Below are 23,097 nucleotides of genomic sequence, written 5' to 3'. Positions count from 1 at the left end.
AAGACACAGAAACCATGGCTTAATGGAGATAGGGCTTGGAAGATGCCATTGTAGATAACTCATCAGCTCCCATCATTTTTGATCCAACATTAGGTCTTTCTGGGCAACTAAAGACAACTAATATGGCCTCCATTATACTTCTCCAAAGTTAGTCACTGAGATTTCCTAAATACTTGAATGGCAAATCTGTACAGTCATAAAAATCCAGTGTCTGCATTGTTGCATATATTTTCTATTCAGAAGTTTGAAAAGCTGGGTGAACAACCTATGGAACGTTCAACGGGGGCCATATTGATCATCACCCACGCAGATATTGACTTACATTCACAGGTGAATTTTTACAGGAAAAAATGCTACATAAAACATCACGAATCCAGAACTACTGTAAAGTATTCACAATGCCCATAAATATCACCTCTAATAAACTGCCCTGAAAAGTCTCCCTTAGGGCTCATACACACGACCATATGCATTTTTGCGGTCCGCAAAAAACACATCCTCAAAAAATACGGATTATGTCCGTGTGCATAAAGTTTTTTGCGGAACGGAACAGCTGGCTCATAATAGAACAGTTCTATCCTTGTCCATAATGCAGACAATAATAGGACGTGTTCTATTTTTTTGCGGAATGGACACACAGACATACGGAAATGGAGTGCACACGGAGTAACTTCCGTTCTTTTGCAGAACCTATTGAAATTAATGGTTCCGCATACAGTCCACAAAAAAACTGAATGGACACAAAAAGTAACGAGCCCTTACAATCAATCTAATGTATTATTTAGTTCAGTGCAATACCAGCAATGCACCACTAGGTGGAGTCTCAACAAAATAAATGATTCCCTTTCTATGCACAGGGAAAGCTACTAGGCGATTCCAATATAAAATGCAACTGAAATGAATGTACTAAAAAAAATATTGGTAATACAAGAATGAGTTAAAAAAAATATGCATGAAATTCTTCAAAAAGCAAACTGTTTATTCATGGGCTCAAAAGTTAAGGAGAAAATGAGTTTACTGTTCAAGCGAAAAGTCAAAATTCTTAGAAATTAAGGATCAGATTTCCAGTGAAAATAATGAATTGAAAGCAAACATATCCAAAATATAGTTGGATAAAGATGTATTTTTGATGCGTTCACACCTTACATAATCATTAGTAATGCAATAGACTGGTTCCCTAAGAATTTGGAAGAGATTCTTTAATATAAACACCCCTTTACCCCATACAATTTTTGCAAGAAAGGCTACTGTATATAGAGAGGATTAGTGCTCCAATATAACTCCAGAGAGTAACACTGTTAAAAATTGTGACTACATAATACTAGTATATATAACTAGTATAATAACAGTGTTGTGCAGTATGCAAATATTACCACTGGACAGTGACAGATAAGTAGGTTCAAATGAGCCACCGGGGAGAACGTTTAGAGCTGGATTTATTCTACAAAGGAGGGATGGGGAAGGCAATTTCCTGGATACATTACCCAAACTTCTTCAGAAATTTCTGCTTTAAAGAAGAGCTGTCTCCTCTCCTGACAAATCTGTTTTTAGTAACTACATGCTTCCCCCATGTAATAACCATTCTGGAGCATCTATTCTTCTGGCTTTGTGCCATTCCTTTATTATTCCTGCTAGAAGTTATGAATAAATTGCTAGAAGTTTGCAATGAAGGCCCAGATGAGTGTTACCATTTAGAGGTGTGTCCATGCACAGTCTGACGCTGACAGCACTGATTGCATAGTGTCAGTCTTTGCAGGGACACAACCCAGACTGGAAACACCCCTCTGGACCTTTTCCGCAGACTACTAGCAATTCATTCATAACTTCTAGCAAAAATAATAGAGAAATGGCGCAACATAGAGCCATAATAATAGATGCTCCAGAATTGTTATTCCATGGGGAATGCAAGTAGTTCCTAAGGCCCCCTGCACACGATCAGGATTGCGTGCGGATTTTCCGCGCGGATTTGCGTGTGGAAAATCCGCACCGTAGGTCATGTCCATTGTATTCTATGAGAATTTGAAATTCTCAATGCACACGATGCGGATTTTTTCCGCGCGGATTTTGACCTGCGGTGCGGATTTTAAAATCCGCGACATGTCAATTAATTTTTTTTTTCCTGACCGGATTTTCTTCATTCACTAAGTGAAATCCGCATGCGGAAAATCCGCACCGAATCCGCACCAAATCCGCACGCAAATCCGTACCAATTAATGCGGATTGACCGCACAGATTTGCCTGCGAACACCTGCGGATTTCAGTGCGGATTCTCCGCACATGAATCCTGAACGTGTGCATGTACCCTTAAACAGACAAGTCAGGAGAGGGGACAGGTCCTCTTTAAAGTAGTCTGGGTAAGAGGGTGTTATATGAGACTTCTTTATGTAGTTGAAATAACCCATAGAGTTTCCTTTAAAGGGGTTATCCCATGATTAATGTAAAAAATGAAAATCAGATAGTACATGACAATCTCTTTCTAACAAAGCTAGAACCAGCCCTGTACCTCACATGGATCCAGAGATCTCCCATTCATTGCTCTGCTAGATTTACATCAAGCTGAAAACTCAAGGGGAGTGTCTTTTCTGCTGCAGCTAAGGGGGCGTATCCATGCGCTCCCTATCACAGCTAAGGGGGCGTGTCCTTTCTGCTGCAGCTCTCTCTCCCTATCACAGCTCAGGAGGCAGATGAAGGATGAAACTGAGCATGTGCGGCCTTCTCAGTGAGCAGGACAAAGAAATAAGAAAAAAAAACAGCAGGTGGCGCTATAAAGATAGATTTTATTGAATAACTCAGTGGCTATGCTAAATTTTTTATGACATGCAATTACAAAAGTATTCAGATTCAGGTGCTGGTTTGAAAACTGTGGAATATTTGTCGTGGGACAACCCCTTATTTGCAGAGCACTTGGTTACTGCACTCCAGTCCCAACAAGTAAATGGGAGAGACCTGCAGTAACCAGGCACAGCCACTACCAAATGTATGGCGCTGTGCCTAGTTCCGGGGCACTAATCCCTTTGCAATCAGGTGATCGTTGGGGGTGCCAGAAGCCTAAGGATATGTCATCATTATAAAAGTATCAGAAGAATACACTTTATCATTCTTTTATTACATAAGACAATTAGAGAATTCCTACAAAGGTGCAACCAATCAGATTCCAGGTGTCATTATCCAGTGACTGTTAGAATGTGAATGCTGGGTCCTGATTGGTTCCTGTGGAGGGCACATCTTTTGCACTAGCTTTCATTAATGAACTCCAATATATTTATATGTCTAGAAGTGTGTACCCCAAAATTAGACTGTAGCCCATTGGAAACCTGTCCCTACACAACATTACAATTGACACTGGGCCAAATCATCATATACCATGGTTATAATGTGCATAAGATATACAGTAGACAGTAAGAGCAAATGGATTTGTGAGCGCTCATATCCGGTATCATGTGCGCCTCAGGGTGCAATCCGAATATGGAATCCTGGTCATACATGTGCTGATGTGTTTTAACGGGTAGAATCATCGTAGAGTCCACAGCGTATGGCCTTCTGTCTATGTTCTACTAAACCGAAGCGGCATGCTGGGACTTACAGTGCACACGTGACGTGATAAGTGCAGTTCTCTGCTGCAGTAATTCCCTGCTATTTGTTTCTAGTGAATGGGATATCATACATCTTGTTTCAGGTGTCGACCATGACACCAATGTACGCCCTATATGGGGTGTTTTAGTCTCAGTTATGCGGTACTTTTCCAAAAATGACTGAAACTGGTGAAAAATGACAATGTGGCAGCCATGCTTGCATTTCCAGGGTGATTTTGCAGTACTGCCTCCAGTCTGTGAAATCCCCCCACAAACCTGTCATGCGGTAGGGCGGAGTGGTATTTTCATGGGGATCACCTCTGCCCAGTTTAAAGGGTATCTGTCAGCAGATTTGTACCAGTCTGACCTGTTACATGTGCTCTTGGCAGCTGAAGACATCTGTGTTGTTCCCATGTTTCCGCATTGCTGAGAAATATGATGCTTTATTATATGTAGATTAACCTCTAGGGGCAACGGGGGCGTTGCCATTACACCTAGAGGCTCTGCTCTCTCTGCAACTGCCGCGCCCTCTGCACTTTGATTGACAAGTCCAGGTGTGATGACGTTTACGCTGCCTGGTCCAATCAAAGTGCAGAGGCCATGGCAGATGTAGAGAGAGCAAAGCCTCTAGGTGTAATGACAACGCCCCCGTTGCACCTAGAGGCTCATTTGAATATATTCTAATCTTTCTCAGCAAGGCGGACACATATGACCACGGGACCAACACAGATGTCTTCAGCTGCCAAGCGCACATACAACAGGTCAGCCAGTGTCATAGGTACAAATCTGCTGACGGATGTCCTTCAAAGGCCATATTCCCCTAAAATAGGGAAAAAAATGATCATTAATTAGAATTCATTGATTTATTGGTGAGTCCAATCCTAGAGCCACCATTGAACAGCAGAATGAAGGGGTTACGGCGCTACAGAGAGGATGGGCAATCAATGTGTTTTACTGGGGGGAAAAAGGTCTTAATACAAGTTCATTCTGGGATTTCTAAGACTAGTATGCGTCAGGCGGCTCCAGCAGGGAACAGCCTGTCCGATCTCTGCCGGAATCTAACATGTCGCAGTCTGGCCCCATTAACTAGCTTGCCGGATAGTGTGAAACCGGATAGTGTGAAACAGCCTTGTACCCTGGTTAAGAAATAGTGGATTTCTGTCGTACCCTGGCACCAGGGGCAAATGACCCACAGACTCTCCTACCGATGCCTACTGTATAGTATTCTCTATATATGCTGTTGAAAAACGTGGATGGCAACCAATATGGCCATAACGGCTACCACAGTGGTTGCCATCCAGCTTTCCAAGACTCCTGAGTAGCCATATGGAAGCAAACAATGGAACTTGAAATATAAGAGGTTGTCCCATCTGGGACATTGATGGCACATCTGGTGCTGGTCTCTGGGTCCAGAATGAGGTCCAGAAGTGTGCACACAGCAAGCCTCACATGAGCAGTGTCCTCTCCAATCATTGCTTTCGGACCTCTGATAATAGCAAAGAACTGGCTTGGCCATTTTCAGAATTCCCATAGCAGTGAACGGAGGGGCGGCTTTGGTCGCGCCGCTTGTTCTCCATTCATTGCTATGGGACTTCTGAAAGTAGCTAAGCCTGCCCTTAGTAGTGAATAGAGAGGATGCCACGCAGGAGCCGTGTGCTCTCCATTCACTCCAGGGGCTCCGTTCTTGAGATAGGCGCGGTTCCACCCCTGGGACCTTCTCCTATCAAACATTTATGGCATATCCTAGCAATATGCTATCAATGTCCCAGATGGGAATACCCCTCTAATGTAACATGAGGAAAAGCAGGGCGACAACTCAGTTGGAATCTATGCTCACCAGTGGAAACAGATATGTAAGTAAGAAACCGCTGACATTAGGCAATGACTCAAGGACTTATATTTTCTAGATTTTTTTTTTTACTTCAGATGAAATGATTGTAAGCTTCTTGCACTTTAAAGACTGTATGACAGAGCTGTGATTGTGAATGGAGAGGAGAGTCTGGAGCTGGAAGGGGAGGGCTCACAGTCAGAAGTCTGAGCTCTGACAGAGGGTTGTCACCTAATGCTCCGAGCTCAGGCGGAGGACACACTCACTGCAGACCTGCTGCTGATCCCAGCTTCCAATACAACACAACCGACTAAAAAGAACCCAAACCCTACAGCAAAAAATCCTCAGGTACTTCTCCAGAACTGGATACTTAAAGGGATAGCTGCGAAAGTGCTGCTCTGCTGCACCGACCATTACTTGCACCCTCATTACTCTCTCTTACTTAATACTATTACCTAAAAAAGTCCTCCTGGGGCTGATCCGGGATTGTTCCTGCTCACATCTTGGATATGCTACACTTGACTAGACTCTGATTCCAGGATGGAAGTCACACACCCAGAAAATACATTGTAAGAGCTATACTATAAGAAGAAGCATTCACAAGGATCCCTACTTGCCTATGATGTTAACCTTTATTGATCTGCTGTGAGATCTGAATGCTTTGGGCTGGCTGGCCAATGGAGGAAGCAGCCGGTGCCCTTGTAGACTGAATTGGCTGTGTCTTGCAAGAAGGTGAGTCTCTCACTTTCAGGAGAGCATTGCCGGTGTCACCTCAAGGGTCAGTATCTCACCACCTCTGTTGGGGACTTGGCTATCATTTCCCACTGGCTATTTGGGATCCACAGCTGGACAATGCTGCTGTCACCTGCAGGATACATCATGCTGCTTATCTTAGGTAAGTCACCTACTGGGCAACACTACAGCGCCACCTATTGATAAAACTTTTATGGAATATTAACTGATGTGTTTTGTAAAACTTGCCATAGACACGAAGATTTAGTTGCGATGTGCGGAATGGTCCAATCTAAGGCGACCTTTAAACTCCCAAGGCATGACAGGGTCCCATCAACTATGTGCCATTTATGTGACAGAGAGCCCTATGGTCCTCCTCGGGCACCAGGTCCGGGTGTGATTGCTAGCCCTGCACCCCCTATAGCTATGCCCCTGGGTCCATTATGTATTTATTTTTGGAGCATATATCATTATTGAAAAAAAAAAAAAAAGAATGCCATAGGCTACTTTTACACTTGCGGCAGAGTGATCCGGCAAGCAGTTCCATCGCCGGAACTGCCTGCCGGATCAAGCAATCTGCATGCAAATTGCATTGCAAGAACGGATCCGTCTCTCCGTTTGTCATACGGACAAACGGATCCGTTTCTATTTTTTTGTGGTCTGCGCATCCGGATCCGGGATTCCGGTATTTTTAATGCTGGATCCGGCACTAATACATTTCAATGCAAATTAATGCCGGATTCGGCATTCCGGCAACTCATCAGGAATTTTGGCCGGAGAGAAAACTGCAGCATGCTGCGGTATTTCCTCCGTCCAAAATGCTGTTCAGTGACTGAACTGAAGACATCCTGATGCATCCTGAACGGATTTCTCTCCATTCAGGATGCATGGGGATAAAACTGATCCGTTCTTTTCCGGTATTGAGCCCCTAGGACGGAACTCAGTGCCGGAAAAGAAAAACTCTAGTGTGGAAGTACCCTTATATACGTACGTCACATCAAAAGCTTATCACAAATCTTCACTGATAAGTATCGCAAAGAATAGATTTCGATGAGCCAGATATGATCACCTTTCTAACACTATCCATGGTACCAATGCCAGTTATGGCTCATATCTGCTAAACCATGGCCATAGCCATTAAAAAGGATCTGTATATCTACCCATCTCTCTTGGAGCTCTTGATCTCACCTCTCCTTCCAGCCCTGGTCTACAGGAGACAGGTTTTTGGGCCAAGTTGTCCAAGCAGGGTTGGCTTCAGCACAGGATCCCTCAAGTCATAGGGTGGGGGCTAAGTCATTCATAAAATGTGTGTCCTCGGGACACATGTTCTTTAACAGGAACAAATAGCCTTACTATTAAGGTATAAAATAAGTTTTGAGCGAAATTCTTTGTTTTATAGACGACTATGCTAATTATTTCTGATGTAGTGAAATTGTCATGAGACAATCTACCATTGTGGATATCAATGCAGGTGCTATGTGATCAATGTGAATCCTACCTCATTGGGATATTGGGGTCTATTTGGGGCTCCAATGGCCATTAAAGAAGATCTGTATATCTACCCATTGTCCAAGCAGGGTTGGTTTCAGCATAGAGAACAGGGTCTCTCAAGTCATAGGGTGGGGGCTAAGTCATTCATAAAAGTTGTGTCCCCAGGACACATGTTTTTTTAACAGCAATAAAGCGCCTTACCATTGAGGTATGATGGTTTGGGTGAAATTCTTTGTCTTGTAGAAGACCATGACAATTACTTTTGATATCAGGAAAAAACGGTGTCATCAGACAATCTACCGTTGTGGATATCAGTATAGGTGCTATGTGATCAATGTGAATCCTACCTCACTGACATGTTGGGGTCTATTGGTGGCTCAAAGATTAGGTAATTTAGCTGCATTACTGAAGGATTAAACCACATGAGTAAGGTTTATACTATGATAATCCTCCAAACAATGTTATAATCGGTAAGCAGTGACATCATCACTTATAGATGGAGTCAATCGTCTTGTATAACATAGAATATCAAACGTCTTTCTATGCTGGAGATATGCTTATCCATACCAGCTACTGTTGTACTACACATCCCAGGAACCTAAAAGAAAAATCAGAATCAAATATTTTACATGCATGAGAGACAAGAAGTGGACTTTTTAAGCTGGTCATAATGGGTGTGATCTCTTACTGACACTGTTGGTGAGACATATCTCAGCCCTCCACCCAGTTCACAGTGCCTGCATCCTCACAAGGGTCTGACCTCGCTTATGTCTATTAGAGAAGGCAATGGTCACATAATGGCAAGGAGACTTACTCTCAACATTGGTCACTGGTAGCTCAGGAAGCTACTCCACAACCATAGGGCCATCGCATTAAAAAAATTGGATTGTCTGTAGCCAGACACAAATGTACAGTTCCAAAGCAGATCATTAGCATCAGGTTGCTTACCTGACCTGAACAGAAGGTAATGAGTTAATAAAGAGCAGCAATAGAATTTACATATATACAGCAGTTGGTCAGTTTGGCACCTACTATGTCCTTCTGTTAGCGCCAAAGAGCAAATTATGGGGTTAATTTAAATTAGATCAATTTAATGGATGTTAGCAAGCTTTTTGACCATTTTTGGACTGTTTCCTAAGGTGACCCCCTGAAACATACAGAATCTTTTGGCAAATGCCTCTACCATAGTCAATGACGATTGGATTTTTTGGTGGATAAGGCTACCTACCTGTCAGTATGAGTATTGCACCTTTTGGGGGTGGTAACACATTTAAAACAAATGTCTCCATAGGTTGAAGTTTCTGTGCATGTAGTTTATAGGACACGACAGGTTTACAAAAAGTGCAAAATGACTTTTTGGACCCTTGATTTCCCCCACAGATTGTTTAGAAGACCTCATAGGTATTACATTTTTGCTGAATCAGCAATGTCTATGGTTAAATTAGGAGACCAATCTTGACAGATCAACAGGAAAGAACAGGTAGATATAGAGACTCCAGTAAAAAAGAATCCTTGAATACTTCACATTGATAACATTTCTGAGCACGTTATTTTCCTAGTTAACAATTAAAGGGCAACTCCCTCCTGAATGTAGATGCAGAGCTGAAATCGTGATAATAGTTTCTTATGAGCACCATTAGGTCAGTTATCTGGCCGGGACACTTGTTAATCAAGGGAGTAGTTTTTGATAGCAACCAATCGGATTCCAGGTCTCATTTTTCAGCAGCCAATTAAAAAATTAAAACAACAACCTGATTGACAATAAGCAAATCTTCCAATTTTTCTCTTCTGTTTTGATCAATTCAACCCATTGGCAGACATTTTACTAAGCTGTTTATACCCGTTTTGTGCCTAAATTCAACTTTACTTTTTACTGGCAAAATGTTAAAAGTGACATTGAAGTGGGTGTGATCTCCAAAAAGTGGGTGTGGTCTCTAAAGAGTGGGTGTGGTCCCTTAGGAGTAGGTGTGGCAATAGTGTGGTGGATGCTGAAGAGGATACCCGCGTGCTATTGTGCTTAGGCCAGGGTATTTAGATACATAGATAATGCACCCCCGGAAAATTGAAGTGCAACTTTGCTTGAAGGCGACCTATCAAGCCACCTTCAAGAATGATGGGTTGAAAAAATAAAATTACATTATCAGCTCTGCTACATCTTTGTGTATGTATGGATTCAATGCAGTATTAGAGGCAACTAAAAATGTACAGGTGCACTGAAGTAAAATCTGGATTAAATTGGACATTGACATGGTTTTTCATCAAGAATTTCCAACATTAGATACCAGACTAGAGGGATGTTACTATAATAATAATAATGTGGTAGAAATCGGAATAGAAAAAGGTTAGGGTTAAAAGTTGGTTTAATGGAAGTCTCTGGGTATTACTTGTCTATAATTGCTCTTGTAATCTCAGTAATGACTGCTTATTTTACTGTCCGGACTGTGGCTCCTGTAATGAAACTCCACCTGAAAATCCAATAATTTGTTATAAATGATAGTAATCCCGGGGATGATTTTTGTACTTCCCAGATGAGTAAGGATGAACGTGTCTGAGAATATTGTCATAAAGTCTCATGATATCCATATTTACTGTAGAATTGTGTTTATTTTATTTGATTATTTTTTTCTTTTTGGAAAGCTAATCCATTATATACATCACAGGCGATACCAAACACTGGAAGATTATATGGAAGACCCTCTGATCATTGTAGAAGGTTATAGGGGGCCACTGTCCTTGTAGAAGCTTATAGGGACCCCCCTGTCATTGTGAAAGGTTATAGGGACCTCTTGTCATTGTAGAAGATTATAGGGGCTCCTTTTCACTGTGGAAAGTTATATGGACCCCCTGTCATTGTGGTAGATTGTAGATGGTTATAGGGACCTCTTGTCATTGTAGAATGTTATAGGGGCTTCCTCTCTTTGTAGACGGTTATAGGGCCCCCCTCTCATTGTGAAAGGATGTAGGGAACCTCCTGCCATTGTGAAAGGTTATAAGGACCCCCTGTCATTGTGGAAGGTTTTACAGACCCCCTGGCATTATCAAAGGTTATAGGGACCCTATGTAATTGTGGAAGGTTTTACAGAGACCCCTGTCATCGTGGAAGGTTTTAGAGACCACCTATCATTGTTAAAGGTTATAGTGACCCCCCTGTAATTGTGGATGGTTATGGGAACTTCCTGTCATTGTGCAAGGTTTTAAGGACCCCCTGCCATTGTGGAAGGTAATAGCCCCCCCCCCCCCCGTTGTCACCATGGATTGTTATGGGGACCCCCAGTCATTGTATATGGTTATAGGTACCCACTGTCAAAGTAGGAAGTTATAGAGACCCACCTGTAATTGTTGAAGGTGATACGGCGTCACTGTAATTTTAAAAGGTTAAAGGGACCCCTGTCCTTGTAGAAGGTTATATAGGGAACCCCAGATTATAGGAACCCCCCCCCCCCTTTATTGTGAATAATTATAGGGACCCCTAATCATTTAAAACAGTTATAGGGACCCCTTCTCATAGCAGAAGCTTGTAAGGACCCCCATTGTCAAGCCTCCTGGTTTTATGTGCTGGGAAATATAACACCTATTACCTTGGTGGCATCTCTCGGTGACTCAGAGAAAGGATGACATGAGAGGTGCGGCTCCTTCTCTCTTGTTTGCTTTTTAATTTGGTAATATTAAAAACGGCAATCATCCTGGAGGGTAAAAAAAATTAACTCTTGACCTTCTGCAGCTACCAATAAGTTGCTCTGTGTGAGGCCTTTAAAGGCCAGGGGAATTATTTTATTAAAAAAATAAAAAAAGAGTGGAATTGGTTCAAAATGAAAAGTAATTATCACTCACCCCACTGATTTCCCACAGCCATTCCACTGTCTGCTTGGCCAATCACTGACTGAGTAAGTCACCACTGTGGTCAGTGATTGACTGAGCAGGCAATCCAAACCATTTCTTGTGTGTCTAGACCTGATGCAGAAAGTGCGGCGCAGCTGAGATTGGAGCAGCATTGGCAGGGAATCAGTGAGGTGAGTGATGATTCTTTTTATATTGAAATTTGAATCCATTTTGAATCCATTATACTCCTGCAGTTACCTGCACACCTGTAGGCTAGATACAGTATGGCATAATTCTCAAGAAGAATTACTGTTGCAAGCACATTGTACTGGTGTTAAAGCGTATGTATTCTAGATTTTGTAAGTTCAGTTCAGTAGAACTACAAGGTTTGGGTGTGTCTGTATGAGACCTAGTTCTAGTACTAAAAATACCTGTACCTATGTACAGAAAACTCATTATCATATAAATTGGTAGATCAGTGGCTGCAATTGCATATGGTAGAAGTAGCACAGAGTATGATATTGGACAATATGGTATAAGAGATGGAGCTGTACAATTTGTATAGACAGTGACAGAACTAAGTATAATGACCTTTAGGCTGAGTTCACACGGGCGGTGCAGGAAAAGGTGCGGGTGCGTTGCGGGATCATGCGCGATTTTTCCGCGCGAGTGCAAAACATTGTAATGCGTTTTGCACGCGCATGAGAAAAATCGGCATGTTTGGTACCCAAACCCGAACTTCTTCACAGAAGTTCAGGCTTGGGATCGGTGTTCTGTAGATTGTATTATTTTCGATTATAACATGGTTATAAGGGAAAATAATAGCATTCTGAATACAGAATGCATAGTAAAATAGCGTTGGAGGGGTTAAAAAATAAATAAATAATAATTTAACTCACCTTAATCCACTTGCTCGTGCAGCCCGGCATCTCTTCTGTCTTCATCTTAGCTGTGTGCAGTTAAAGGACCTGTGGTGACGTCACTCCGGTCATCACATGGTCCGTCACATGATCTTTTACCATGGTGATGGATCATGTGATGACCGGAGTGACGTCACCACAGGTCCTTTTCCTGCACACAGCTAAGAAGAAGACAGAAGGAGATGCCGGGCTGCGCGAGCAAGTGGATTAAGGTGAGTTAAATTATTATTATTTTTTTTTTAACCCCTCCAGCGCTATTGTACTATGCATTCTGTATTAAGAATTATATTATTTTCCCTTATAACCATGTTATAAGGGAAAATAATAATGATCGGGTCTCCATCCCGATCGTCTCCTAGCAACTGTGCGTGAAAATCGCACCGCATCCGCACTTGCTTGCGGATGCTTGCGATTTTCATGCAGCCCCATTCACTTCTATGGGGCCTGCGTTGCGTGGAAAACGCAGAATATAGAGCATGCTGCGATTTTCACGCAACGCATAAGTGATGTGTGAAAATCACAGCTCATGTGCACAGCCCATAGAAATGAATGGGTCCAGATTCAGTGCGGGTGCAATGCGTTCACCTCCCGCATTGTACCCACGCTGAATACTCGCCCGTGTGAACTCAGCCTTAGGCCCCTTTCACACGGGCGAGTATTCCGCATGGATGCGATGCGTGAGTTGAACGCATTGCACCCGCACTGAATCCTGACCCATTCATTTCTATGGGGCTGTGCACACGAGCGGTGATTTTCACGCATCACTTGTGCATTGCGTGAAAATCGCAGCATGCTCCTCTTTGTGCGTTTTTCACGTAACGCAGGCCCCATAGAAATGAATGGGGTTGCGTGAAAATCGCAAGCATCCGCAATCAAGTGCGGATGCGGTGCGATTTTCACGCACGGTTGCTAGGAGACGATCGTGATGGGGACCCGATCATTATTATTTTCCCTTATAACATGGTTATAAGGGAAAATAATAGCATTCTGAATACAGAATGCATAGTAAAATAGGGCTGGAGGGGTTAAAAAAAAATAAAAAAAAATTAAACTCACCTTAATCCACTTGCTCGCGCAGCCCGGCTTCTCTTCTGTCTTCTTTTTTGGTGTGTGCAGGAAAAGGACCTGTGGTGACGTCACTCCGGTCATCACATGGTCCGTCACATGATCTTTTACCATGGTGATGGATCATGTGATGGACCATGTGATGATCGGAGTGCCGTCACCACAGGTCCTTTTTGCTGCACACAGCAAAGAAGAAGACAGAAAATATGCCGGGCTGCGCGAGCAAGTGGATTAAGGTGAGTTTAATTATTTATTTATTTTTTTTAACCCCTCCAGCCCTATTGTACTATGCATTCTGTATTAAGAATGCTATTATTTTCCCTTATAACCATGTTATAAGGGAAAATAATACAATCTACAGAACACCGATCCTAAACCCGAACTTCTGTGAAGAAGTTCGGGTTTGGGTACCAAACATGCGCGATTTTTCTCACGCGAGTGCAAAACGCATTACAATGTTTTGCACTCGCCTGGAAAAATCGTGCATGTTCCCTCAACACACCCGCACCTTTTCCCACAACGCCTGTGTGAAAGAGGCCTTAAAGACCTTTTAGATTTTATATGCTGATGTCTTTCACATAAATACATTGCTATTCTTATTACCGCTGATTCTTCTGGTTGCTGTTGGAAACAGTCTCCAAGCTTGCTGTCAGACATATCAGTAACAGCTTAGCTGAATGCAACACAGCAATGGGAGAGTTCATTTTTACTATATCAGATTATTATACTGTGCAAGGATGCTCACCAGAGCAACTCTGAGCAGACACTTGTGGCCACAAGTAATACTGGGAAATTTTAGCTCTGAAACATGCAGCACTGTGATTGCAGCTCTGGAGAGTAGCACAGGCTGTAATTCAGGATCAGTTAATTAGAAGCAATTATTTGAGTTGACTTCATATTCTACTTGGTTTTTTTTTTAAAACGAGAGTTTAAGGCTACTTTCACACTTGCGGCAGAGTGATCTGGCAAGCAGTTCCGTCGCCGGAACTGCCTGCTGGATCTGGCAAAACGTATGCCAACTGGTGGCATTTGTAAGACTGATCAGGATCCTGATCAGTCTTAAAAATGCCTGATCAGTCAGAAAAATGCATTGAAAGGTCAGATCCGTCTTTCTGGTGTCATCCAGCAAAACGTATCCGGCATTTATTTTTCTCACCTTTTTTTGGTCTGCGCAGGCGCAGACCGGAAGGACGGATCTAGCATTCCGGTATTTTGAATGCCGGATCTGGCACTAATACATTCCTATGGAAAAAAAAGCTGGATCCGGCATTCAGGCAAGTCTTTAGTTCTTTTTGCCGGAGATAAAACCGTAGCATGCTACGGTTTTATCTTTTGCCTGATTAGTCAAAACGACTGAACTGAACACATCCTGATGCATCCTGAATGGATTACTATCCATTATGAATGCATGGGGATATGCCTGATCAGTTCTTTTCCGGTATAGAGCCCCTGTGACGGAACTCAGTGCCGGAAAAGAAAAACGCAAGTGTGAAAGTACCCTAAGACGTTAAATAAAGGTTAAGTAGAGTCTTATTTTGAAGAGTTAGAAAACTTTCTTTCAAAAACAGTGCCACACCTGCCCATGGGTTGTATGTGATATTGAAGCTCTATCATGTTCAAAGGAGCTGCAATACCGGAAACAACCCATAGTCATCTGTGGAGCTGTTTTTTGAAGAAAGCAGCCATGTTTTTACATGCGCAACCCGTGTCTTATACTGCGCAACCCCTTTAAAGATTGGCTTGACTCTAGGGGGAATGTATTATAAGACTGGTGTATCTTACACCAGTCTTAATATCAAACCTTACTGGTGTACGATGCATCAAAATGATTAAGATGTAACAATTTTGGCACATTGCCGGAAGGTCAGTGCGCCAGAAAAAGAAACCAATGCCAGAAAGGGAGGTTGAGTAGATTCCTGGTTTAATGAGTGCCAGTTTTCTGGGCACCAAAATGTACAGGATTGTAGAGGGATGTACAGGATTTATACGCACCCCCTAGATCTGATGATTACACAATGCCCTTATATAATGTCTAGACTTTAAAGGTTGGTTTACTGAGGGTAAGAAATCACCCTGGACTCATTTGTATTAGACAGATTTAATTCCCTATCTGCTATATACTGCTGACGAGAGCTAAATTACTAAGAGGCGACACTTTGAGTAATTAAAGTCTCTTCTCATGCAACCAAATGACTTCAATTATTTTAATGTAACATAATGTCACTTAAACTGGTCACACATCCAATATAATTCTAGCCTCTAAAGAACAGAACCTTAACAATTTCTGAATACTATTTCAAAATGGCCTGCTTCAATAAACTTTCTTTCTGAAAAACTGGAGGACTCGTTTAATTTGGTTGAAAGGGGGTGGTTCTGGCAAAACACATTGACGCCAGACCTAAGGACAGGCCATTTTCTGTCTGATCAGCTGGCGTTCAACCCATCAGAACGTAGGGCCTGTAGTGTTCCTATTGTACATGGTACAGTACGGATGGGTTTCTGGATAGATGTTGAATCAGGTGTGATGCTCCTATAAGCACTTATGTCCTACTAATCAAGGCTTACACACTCAATCATATGGTCACACTCAAATAGCCTAGAAAAGGTCTGAGCAGACCCCCCAAGTGTCCCACTTTTGGAGAAACAGTCCCTCTTTTTGACCCAAGTCCCTCTGTCCTTCTTTGCTCCTTAAATGTCCCTCTTTTTGATCTGAGGTATAGATTTTCATTATTACATTCACAATATTGACCCAGAAAGTGTTTGTCTGGTTCCTCTCTGTATATTTGACTTCATCTTGTAGATTATTTAATTATTTGATTCAGTTGAGATTTTAGAAATGTCTATATTCAGATTATATTTGCACCATTTCGTAGGAGAAAACTATTGAAGTGTATAGATGGATCTTTCACACAATGGACCCTCTTTGACCATACAAAAAATTGGGAGGTATGATCTGAGAGCCACAAAACCTAATTGCCAATCTGCCTACTTTCTCTATTTACCCCCATCAGCTCACCACCGGTTGAGGCGCATCAGGACCAAGTGCAGACGGCTGTTTACTGCCACCAAACCTAACCTGAAAGTGCTCAGGTGGACTATCAAACCTCCCCTGCACTACTCCGGTAATCCTAAGGCTGGGTTCAGAAGTCAGAAGTGATTGAAACTCCAGTGGAAAAATCCTCAACACAAAAAACACAACAAAACTGCACATATTACATGTGGTCTTTGCCGCGGAAAAGCCGGCAGATTTTACCCTCTCCATCGAGAAGGGTGAAATCAGCATAAATTTCAAATATGCAATACCGTAGATGTTCTGCATTTTTAACGCAGCGTGTGGATGAGAATTCAGAAATTCTCATCCACTCTGCTGGTACCATACAGCTCTGCACAAAAGCACTGCTAATCATTCAGACATGACCCCGGCCTACCTCCACCCAACCCACTCCCCTCCCTAAGGTCATGTCATGCGGACCCTCCCTTAGCTTTCAGCCAGATTCGGGCCTTCCTAGATAACTATACACTTCCCCTTTAATAAGTGATCAAATGCTGGATTGTGTGTGCATGTATTTGCATGTATGAATACCTTCACTTCCCACAGATCTTTGCTTGGTCACTCAGTTTACAGCACTTGCCATCCACCCTTAATGTCCAAGGATACATCATGTTTTTGTGAATTGCTTGGTATCATGTTACTTCCCCGAGTCTTATTCATATGTACTGTGCTTGAGAAACGGACCATTGAAAAACATGCAGTGAGCAATGTTGTAATGATATCCAGTGATCACGTTATATTGTTCTCTGGGTGCCATTGTTTAGTGCCTTCTCTTGAAGGGCCAAGCGACAAAGGCTTCCTGGAAGTTGTATTCTCAGAAGTTAATGTAGTCATTTATTGTTATACTGTATAATGAACAATATGAAATATTCTTCAGTTATTATACAGCAGACATATTAGTAATTAGTAATCAGTGCTAAAGGTATTTGCAGTAGTATCAGCCAAAAACATGCTTGGTATGTTTCATGGGTCGTCACGATGACTGCAATGCCCTCCTTAAATCTTGGCACTATAGCACATAGCCCAGTATATATGCTCGCTTGTTAGTTTCTGGGAATATATCAATGTTTGTCTATATTCTTATGAATTACCCCAGTACTGTACACCAGAAGGTGCGGTATGGTAGGTCTAGGGATGAGGCTAACCATTCCTCCCCCCTTGGTAGGAGTGGACTGGTCCTATTTCCAGCCAGGGGAGGGAAGGGTTTTATTTAGCTAAGAATATGAGGAAGCATGTGTTATTGCTCCTGCTTCTAGGGCCTTAGGCACCAGAGAACCAACACATCTGTGAGACAACTCCAGAGAGGCTTCAAAGACAAAACTTCAGATATTCTGCAAAGCTACAGTGCTACCGTCAGCAGAGTGAACAGAAACCATAGCTATACGAACTTTGCTGCAGGTGAGGGACTACAGCTCAGACACCCATCACCTTAGACTACATCCAGGACAGGCCAACCCATAAAAGCCTTTATTACACAGTGGACCACAGCGTCCATCATTTTGCTTCGCTGTTGTGTTGGTCAAATGTGATGACATCTGCCACTGACACTCCTAATACAGATGTGTACTGATGATTAGGGGATACTATAAATTGGGCCAGGTTGATTGCGCAGGAAGTGCTGATTCAACAACCTTAAGTCTATGGCTAGATTTAGATTGAAAGCTCTTGAGATGGGCCCTCTGCCTGCACCATTTACAGGGTTGCTAACAGGATTACTGCTGTAGAGTTTATGAAAGAATGTTCTGTTTTACGCCTGTTAGGAGTGTGCATAATATGAGTGACATACGCAGGCAGAAGGTAGGGTTTTATGGGACAGGCCCAGTAAAATGTGAAAGCGCCTGTAATGTGTGGAGTGTCAGCTAAGTAAGGCAGAGTCCCTCCCAAGGTTTAGAGAAGTAATGATAATGGCATGTTTATTATGGCCAGGTGACTGGAGAACATAAAATGTATATTACACTGCATACATAGCTAAGTAGATTCATATGACTCTCCTGAAATACCAATACAATGTGTTACTCTAGGCCTGTAAAATATTTAGAGATTTTTGTGTAAAATGATATTATAGTCCACCCATTAATTACTCATAGTGGAGGTTTACTCAGACTAGAGAGTATTAGAACAAGTCCTGTCAATTCAATAGGAGGTAGTTTGAAATTTGGGCAAGTTTAAAGGAGAACTAAGATGTAAAGTACACGTAGTTCATCAGTCTCTTTAGCATATGTGATAAATGTAAAACCAGTTGTGTCGTAGCTTATTCTTTGACAGGTTATTGATTATCCTCTATTGTTTCAAAATGACAATCTTGGCTCGAACAAGGGATAGGCCACTGAAAATTGCTGGTATGAGCAAAGGAATCAGGCGAGGGTGGAAACCTTTTTCACTGCATGGAACTGACTTGACAATGCTCTACTCTGATCAGCCTTTTTTGGTTTTCCAGTAGTCAAAGGTTACAGATAGTATATGGTAACTGGTACTTCTCTGGTGTCACGTCCGTTAAGTTTCCAAGGGAACCAGGACGATGTTGATTCGCATAAAACTTTGTTCTAATACTGTACGGAGCAGGAGCTCCATACAGTATTAGAATGTATTGGCTCCGATGAGCCGAAGTTATTACTTCACAAAGTCTCGTGAGACTTCCTGTATATTAACTTCAAAAATTAATACTGTAAAAAAAAAATTCCCGAACTCGGGTTCGGTTCCAAGCGAAGTCGATTCGCTCATCCCTAGTTATGTTCATTTTTATCATGGGTCCAATATAAATATATATAGATGTTACTATTCAATCGAACTAGAATATGTGCATTGATGCGATTGGTGATTTTTGTCCACATAAAGTCTCAGTGAAAAGGCTGAGGAAGGCCAGAATTCAGATCAGGAAATATTGTCATTAGAACACAAAAGGGTAGATTTATCAAAACTGGTCTAAGCGAAAACTGTCTTAGTTGCCCATAGCAACCAGATTCCACCTTTCATTTTTCAACGCTCCTTTGGAAAATGAAAGGTGGAATCTTATTGGTTGCTATGGGTAACTAAGCCAGTTTTCCATTACACCAGTCTTGATAAATGTCCCCCATAATCTTTATTATTATGACCACTTCTTGTGTGTGATGGGCTGTCTCAAAATATACTGATCCCCTAGGGGACAAAGGGGTAAAACTTAACATTTATTACTAAATCTAAAAAATGTGTAGCACTGAAGTAAAGCACTGGCATACAAACTAACATGAAGACAGCCCAAATGGGCCTGGACACACAAACACTGAATGGTAACACAGGTAGGAAGCAGACAAAAGGAACGTTCTCACCCATCAGATGCTGTAGGCGTGGATGGTGTCACCTGGATGGATGCAGCCTCCTATACGATAGATTAGGTTGATGTGTTACCATACGGAGATGATGCCAACGTAAAAACCTCAGCAAAGGCAGGAGACGGGAACAAAAAATCCCTAGTACACCCTGGTGAAGGGGTAGGGACTAAATTACCCTACCTGCCTATACGAGCATCCCCATCCGGATACCTATCCCTGAAAGTGGGCGAAATCCCTAGTACACCCTATAAAAGGTAAACTCCCTATAAAAGGAATCCCTAGTACACCTTTTATAGGGTGTACTAGGGATTCCGCCTGCTTATGTATCCGGACGGGGACGCTCCTTGCGGGGCAAGTACCTAGTATAGGCAGGTAGGGTAATTTAGTCCCTGCCCCTTCACCAGGGTGTAGTAGGGATTTTTTGTTCCCGTCTCCTGCCTTTGCTGAGGTTATTGGGAGTAATCTGTCAAGTCCATTTACTTGGCGTTAGAGATTTTTTGATGGGCTGTCTCCACAAATATCCCTCATTGCTGTCCTGGGTAAAAGGGAGGATTTATCAGAGTTGCACAAAGGGATGAATACTGGCTCTCGGGCCGAGGGTAGCAGTATGTGATTGTGACCTGTTTGTGTGCTGCTGTGGTGAAAGTGTATGGTGAGTGGACAAATGGCACAGGAGCGAATAAGCGATGTGGAAATTACAAAGTACCATGTGAGAGGTTAATGTTGATTACAAAGGTGCGCGACTGACAAGCTACAGTAGAGAAGCCCTCCACCAAAATGAACCAGGGGGCTACCAGATGTGTGTCCAAGTCAACAGTTCAGTTTGGAGTCCCTATTTCATATGGAACTCCAAAGCTGACAAAGTTGCATCGGCAGAATCGGAATCCCTGCGGTGGATGGGATCTTCCAACAAGACAATGTGACATGTCACATGGCTAGAAATGTCTGACATTTATTGGACAAACATGAGCAAGACTTCCAAGTACTACCCTGGCACTCTAATTCCCCTAATGAGTCAAACCCAATTCAACATCTGTAGGATCACCTCAATGATCATATTCGCTCTATGGATCCTCCCCCATGCATCCTCCAGCAGCTGTGGGATGCACTGCAGTCAGCATGGCTCCAGATAACTCTGACAACCTACCAGGACCTTATTGAGTCACTCTCGGACGGTCTAACTGCTGTCCGTGCTGCACACAGCAGTTACTCTGGACATTAGCTGGTGGTCATAATAAAGTGACTCGCAGGGGTGGACTTGCCATAGACCCTACAGGCAAATTTCCCAGTCGACTGATACTCAGGGAGCTGCCCAAGCCCTTGTCACTACCTCCGGCCAGGTACATAATAATCTGTTTCTCTCAGTAATGAACACTGGGAGCATCAGGTTCTGGGCTGGCAGCTGCGCGTGGTCCCCTGAATTCAATTGTATGGCTGTCCTGAGGACAGTGATAGAATTGAATACTGTGATGGGGCATAGGAGCCCATGGCTCCCTGCTATGCTGATCAACCTTGTAGGCCACTATATGAGGCAGTGTACAAATGGCGCAGGAACAGGGGCATCTCAGGCCGCAGACTGGAAAAGACCTGTAGCCTGTACTGGAGATTTTGAGTTGGAACAGGTATTTTTTTCTTCTTTCCTTGGCCACTTGTGGAGCATTCTGCTGGGGGCACTATACAGGCCATTACTAGGGGCATGCTGAAGATAAGATTGGCTTGGTGCTGTGGCCTGCATTTCACCTTCTAATCCCCTGCTCCATACCTTAGAGAAATTTGGAGGAGGATAGAACTGTCTTCAGTTTGGACCTGTCTACAACATGGGTCCACTTCTAGGTCATTTCCAGGGGGCAGTGGCCGTGCTTGCATACTATAGGAAAAAGCACTAGCCTATGTGCATTCCCATGGTCCCGGCCACCAGAGAGGCCAGTGTTTTTTCCTATAGTGTGCAAGCACAACTACCACTGCTGGATTGCAGGGTGGACGTAACCATGGAAACGAGCAGTGTATAATGTGATGGAAAAATGAAACCAACCAGCAAAGGAAGCGATATGGATAATAACAATACATTGGTAAGTGCCTTGTATTAACTTAAGTGAGACAACCCCTTTAAGTTCCCAGTCCACCCCTGGTGACTCAACTGTGTATAACCCATCAAAGAAGGAGTATAAGCTATTAACATTTCAATCACCTTCTATATACTACTTCAGGCAGTTCTTTTAGGTCATATATTCATCCTAGCTCCCTTCTGTGTTTTCCATACATATCATTTTAATGCTTGGTGATGTCACAACTATACTTCATGGTACAGTCTCTCATGGGGTAAACACCATTTATGTTGAAGGCTTCTTTGAGGCCGTTTTCCTGTAACAGAGTTGACTCACCTCATCGGACATATTCATGCAAGCCGTAATAACCAAGTCAGTTATTCTGCGAGTTAACCAACATGTGCCATGAGCATGTGGTGTGTCTTTGGAGTAGGGCACTGAGTACGGTTTATCTTCTTGTTGTTTATATAACTGGCGTCAGGAGATATGCTGTGACAAAACTAGACCCTTTCATCATCCAGTGGTTTGAGAAAGTTGAAAGTTGAAGGTATCGTAGTATTTTATTGGTGGCTACCAGATCACCAAGCAAGGGCTGAGCAACAGATAATTATACATATATATTTATTAGTAGCCTTTATTTTTATTATTTTAGTGGGCAATTATTTTCTTTTTTTGCTTGTCACTCTCTATATATACGCAAAACAACTGCGCAAACAATTGCAGCAATAACAGGCTGGTATCTCAGACCTTCTTCTGTTGAACTGGATGAGAATGTCTCACCTATCCTTCTGCATTCCTTTAATAGCAGAAAGGCAGTTTCTCACAGGTTTCTCTGTCCTGGAAGCACGTGGCTGGGAGGCGGTCATGGAGACAATGTTTAGTGACAACTCCCCTCTTTGGGAATGAGAGCAGAAGGAGGTGTAACTGGCTTGAGTCACCGGTGGGAGTTGACTGTCTGCAGAACCATGTCCAGGTTCCACACCTTACCGCACATCTAGAATAACTCATTTCATGCCGGTGACATCACAGGTGCTATACAAAGTAACCTCTTTAGTCCTGGGCATAACAAGTACTGAAAGGTCAGCCTGCCATGAGGAGACATGATGTTACTTTATAGTCAATGCATGGCATTTATAGAATGAAACTCACTTTGTAGTGTACCGTATCTAAGTTCTTAGAACATTTACTCAGTCTAAACATTTTAAAGATTGTGGAACATTAACCAAGTGAATTCACAAATTTACCACTGTAATGTAGCCACCAGT

General features: G+C 42.6%; 1 protein-coding gene across 1 annotated transcript in view; it reads left to right on the top strand.

Moving 5' to 3' along the window:
* Positions 1 to 5,632: 5,632 nt before the first annotated feature.
* Positions 5,633 to 23,097, top strand: part of TGFA (transforming growth factor alpha) — a 72,749-nt gene continuing 55,284 nt past the window's right edge. Inside the window, exon 1 of the mRNA XM_040414431.1 lies at positions 5,633 to 6,295. Within this exon, the coding sequence (XP_040270365.1) occupies positions 6,253 to 6,295 (43 nt within the window). The 5' untranslated portion in view covers positions 5,633 to 6,252. The remainder of the gene's footprint in view (positions 6,296 to 23,097) is intronic.

This window comes from Bufo bufo, chromosome 1, assembly GCF_905171765.1.
Source record: "Bufo bufo chromosome 1, aBufBuf1.1, whole genome shotgun sequence".
NCBI lineage: Eukaryota > Metazoa > Chordata > Amphibia > Anura > Bufonidae > Bufo > Bufo bufo.
This window is presented reverse-complemented; position numbering and strand designations above follow the sequence as displayed.